Source organism: Passer montanus, unplaced genomic scaffold (genome assembly GCF_014805655.1).
Source record: "Passer montanus isolate IOZ18808 unplaced genomic scaffold, ASM1480565v1 scaffold67, whole genome shotgun sequence".
Taxonomy (NCBI): Eukaryota; Metazoa; Chordata; class Aves; order Passeriformes; family Passeridae; genus Passer; species Passer montanus.
Genome location: NW_024371815.1, coordinates 4,097,383 through 4,101,722, shown reverse-complemented (window position 1 = coordinate 4,101,722; position 4,340 = coordinate 4,097,383). Strand labels below are relative to the sequence as shown.

General features: G+C 53.0%; 1 protein-coding gene across 1 annotated transcript; it reads right to left on the bottom strand.

Annotated features, from left to right (window-relative positions):
* Nucleotides 1–288: 288 nt before the first annotated feature.
* LOC120511595 (C-C motif chemokine 5-like) lies at nt 289–1,632 on the bottom strand. The gene is made up of 3 exons (XM_039728893.1): nt 1,515–1,632; nt 1,169–1,274; nt 289–556 (listed from the first exon to the last, which is right to left on the bottom strand). Exons 1-3 carry the CDS (start codon nt 1,621–1,623, stop codon nt 463–465), a joined length of 309 nt encoding a protein of 102 aa, XP_039584827.1. The 5' UTR covers nt 1,624–1,632; the 3' UTR covers nt 289–462.
* Nucleotides 1,633–4,340: the final 2,708 nt, after the last annotated feature.

Genomic DNA, 4,340 nt, shown 5'->3' with positions numbered 1-4,340 from the left:
GGAGGTTTGTTACTGGGCTTCAGATGTGCTCTGTGGACAGGGCCCCAAGAAATGAGATGATGATGATGGCACTGGATGAGATGCCAGTGTCACCCCACAGGTATGTCTGGGTCATGCTGGGATGCAGGAGCTGAGTCCAGGCTGGAGAGAGGGAAGTACTGTGGGAGCTGTCATTGGGCACTGCACAGTGGGTAGTAGTAAAACCAGGGAGTGGGGAGGGCAAGAGGCTTCCCATGGGTCACTTCTGTCATGTTGGGTCTCCAGCAGGGACTTCAGAGACACCCAAAGGATATGACAAGCCAAACATTTTATCCAAGCGTTTATGCAAGCAAAATTTAGTTAAACAAGTGTATGGCAATTGTAATAAATTTTTCCTTTGAAGAAGGATGCAGCTCAAGCAGTCTTATTGCAGTCTCGTGGTGGGGGCTGAGCCCACTGCCCTGGAGCAGCAGCAGGGAGGAGTCAGTACTGCCAAAACATCAAGTCCTCCAGGTATTTCTGCACCCAGTTAGCTCTGGGGTCTGCACACAGCTGCGTCCCCTTCCTGGTGATCAAGCTTTTGGGAAAAACAGTGTTGAGATGTGGTGTTACATTTTCATTAAATGGTATGCTCTGTCTCACTGCTCGAAAATGTACGGTTTATTCCAAGCCTGTGATCCTCCCCTGAAGTATCACATCTCTGTAATCCCATTGGCCCAAGTCTTATTCTGCACCCACTTGGAATCTCCCTGCTAAGCTGTGCGAGGGAGACCAGACCCTCTCTTGGCCCATCTCTCCCCTAGGCTCTCCCTCTCTCCCCCTCCCTCCCCTTTGCCCCCTTCTCCCTCAGAAACCACGCTGCTCCCAGGGGTGGGACCCCAAATAAACCCTCATCTAATTGGCACCCTCAGAGCTGTGTGGAGTCTCCTCGCCTGCTGGCTGTTACCAGCAAAAACACTCAGTTTAAGTGTTCCTTAGTGTTGCCCTCCGGGGACTCCCCAGGGAGCCCCCACGCTCCAAGCGCAACACTGAGGCACTCAGCCAGGGCATCAGGGTGCTTTTGCTAGGTCCTCCTGGCAGCACCCTGGTTGTCCCTGTCCATGCCCTTCCCCGTCATGGATGATCTTGGACACCTTGGGGCCCCGCCCTGGCTGGTGCACCCTGGACCCCAGCAATGTTGGGTACTTACACCACAGCTGGCATTGGGCAGTTTTCCCTGGTCAGGTAGGCAGAGACGATCACTCGGCGTGCAACGGGGCGTGAAATGTAGGAGTAGCAGCAGGGGGTGTTTCTGGCTAATGTGGGGGAAGAGAGATGGGCCTGGTGAGACCCCACACTACAGCAGAGGCTCTGCCTGTGGCTCCCCGGGGGATTTGCCATCACCTGTGCTGTGTCCTCTGGGAACACCCCCTGAAAACCTCCATCTCTGAGGCTTAGTCCCTGCACTGGTGATGACCACCTGCTCCCAGCCTCCTCCATACACAAGAGGGTCTAATCAGTGGGGTGGGGCTCTCTCCTGGGGAAGGAGAACCTACCATTATTCTCGTAAGGTGAAGCAATCCAGGAGACTCTGAGATCAGCCTGAGCCAGGGAGCAGATGGCCACAAGGAGCAGAACAGCCATGGCAGCTGCAGGGACCCTCATGGTGCTGGGAAGGCTCTAAACCCCAAACACAAGCCCTGCTACTGCTGCAATGACCTGTTGGCTGAGAGCCAGGCTGGGATGTGAACTTTACTGACCAGAGTTCCGAGGGAAACCAGAACAAGGCTAAACACTGGAAAACAAGGAGGAAGTAGCAAGTTTCATAGCTTGCTTTCTGAGTGTGCACTGTTGGGGTCTTTAGGAATTGATTATATCCCATGTTTGTCAAGCAAGAAATTTGCAGTATTGATGTGTCTGAGGTGCCCCCCAGCTGGCAGGTGCAGCCCCTGAGGGGAATGGCACAGAGGCAGCTGGTGTCAGTGCCACACTCCCCCGGTGAGCCTGGTTATCCCTTACCCTTGCTAGTGGGCTGCCTGGCTAGTGAGAACCACTAGCCACAGGAAACACTGATAACATCATGGACCCTCTCAAAATACCTAATTTCTGCAGAAATGAGCCTTTTTGGGTAAATGTGGGTCCAGTGGGTTGTTTGCAGCTGGCTACCAGAGCATCCCTGTCCTGTGCGCTGCCAGACAGGGTGCATGAAGACCCCTAACCTCACCTTCTGTGTCAACTGTGTTAGCTCCTGCTGGATATCAGGGAAAAGTTGTAGAATCCCTCTTCATTGGTCCCTGTCTGGCTCAGCTTGCTGGCCAGACAGCAGTGGGGGAAAAGAGGGTGAGCAGCAGCAGGGAGGAGTCAGTACTGCTTCAAGTCCTACAGGTATTTCTGCACCCAGTCAGCTTTGGGGTCTGCACACAGCTGCGTCCCCTTCTTGGTGATCAGGCTTTTGGGAAAAACAGTGTTGAGGTGTGGTGTTACATTTTAGTTAAATGGTATGCTCTGTCTCACCCCTCGAAAATGTAAGGTTTATTCCAAGCCTGTGATCCTCCCCTGAAGTATCACATCTCGGTAATCCCACTGGCCCAAGTCTTATTCTGTGCCCACTTGGAATCTCCCTGCCAAGCTGTGCAAGGGAGACCAGACCCTCTCTTGGCCCTTCTCTCCCCTAGGCTCTCCCTCTCTCCCCCTCCCTCCCCTTTGCCCCCTTCTCCCTCAGAAACCACGCTGCTCCCAGGGGTGGGACCCCAAATAAACCCTCATCTAATTAGCACCCTCAGAGCTGTGTGGAGTCTCCTCGCCTGCTGGCTGTTACCAGCAAAAACACTCAGTTTAAGTGTTCCTTAGTGTTGCCCTCCGGGGACTCCCCAGGGAGCCCCCACGCTCCAAGCGCAACACTGAGGCACTCAGCCAGGGCATCAGGGTGCTTTTGCTAGGTCCTCCTGGCAGCACCCTGGTTGTCCCTGTCCATGCCCTTCCCCATCCTGGATGATCTTGGACACCTTGGGGCCCTGCCCTGGCTAGTGCACCCTGGACCCCAGCAATGTTGGGTACTTACACCACAGCTGGCCTTGGGCAGCTCATGCTGGTCATGTAGGCAGAGCTGATCAGTTGGCGTGGAACGGGGTGTGAAACGTAGGCATGGCTCAGCTTGCTGGCCAGACAGCAGAGGGGGAAAAGAGGGTATGTGCCAGGCACTCTTGGAGGTGTGGGGCTTGGGGCCATAGAGTGTCAGCTCTGGAGACTTGCCAATCCATTTTTGTGGACACTGAGCTTGTCCTGCTGGCACAGTGACTTGGTGACACAATGTCAGCTCACTGGCACAGCCCAAACGGTGCCTGGAGATAGCACCAGTGTCCCCCCCAGAACCGTGCTGGAGTGCCAGTGGGGTTAATACCAGGAACTGCATGAGGGAGAGATCAGAGCATCTTCCACAGTTCAGGGGTCTCTGCTTGCACAGTGGGGCACCAGCTAAAAGCTGCTCTGGCAGGTGCTCAGGGGGATGTTCTGCATTCACCTTTCTTCCTGGGGACCTGATACTTCATTTTTGTGGGGCAGGGGTGCGCAGGAGTATCCCACCTGCTGCTCTGGCAGCACCCACATGGACTTGAAGGTCTTGTCAATAGGGATGGAGCTGTCTTCTGGGGAGAGCATACTTGGCTTCTGGGAGGAGTCATCAATGCTGGGGTCACATAGAGAGGCCTCAGATGGGGAAATTGTAAGAAAATAAGAACATGATAATGGGGAAATATAAGTGTATCATAACAAGGACATTGTCAGGGGTACCCAGATTTGCTGAGCTGGTGAAGGCAAGGAAATCACAGAAGGGGAAGCACCAGTCACTGTGTTGTGACTTGCAGATTCCATTTGGTTCCTGGTATGGACTGGCCAGAACCTAAACCTGCCAAGAGCCAGGCTGGTACATGCCCCTCCACAACAAGAACCCCAAAGAAAATCAGGGGCAAGGCTGGCAAAAGGGAAAAAAAGGAGGAACTACCAATTTTATCTATCACTACTCTCTGATTAAGAGTCCCTCTCCAGCTCTCTTTCAGGGCCTCTCTAGGAACTGGAAGCTGCTCTAAGGTCCCCCAAAAGCCTTTTCTTCTCCAGGATGAACAAACTGAAGTCATTCAGCAGTGAGTTACAGACTGGTCTCGTGAAGAGCCACAAAGATACCTTAACACTGTGTGTAATCCTACTGGCTCTACTTGCACCTGCAGGGGTTTTTTTCTATTTTGGATTAGGTATTAATAATTTGTAATCCCGGTCCATTTTCTTGCAGTAACTAAATTTCGCAATTTTTTTAAAAAATTTTTTCAGTATCCGTGCCATGCCACTCATATCTTCCCATCAAAACCCTGTCTTCCTCCTTGATGCTT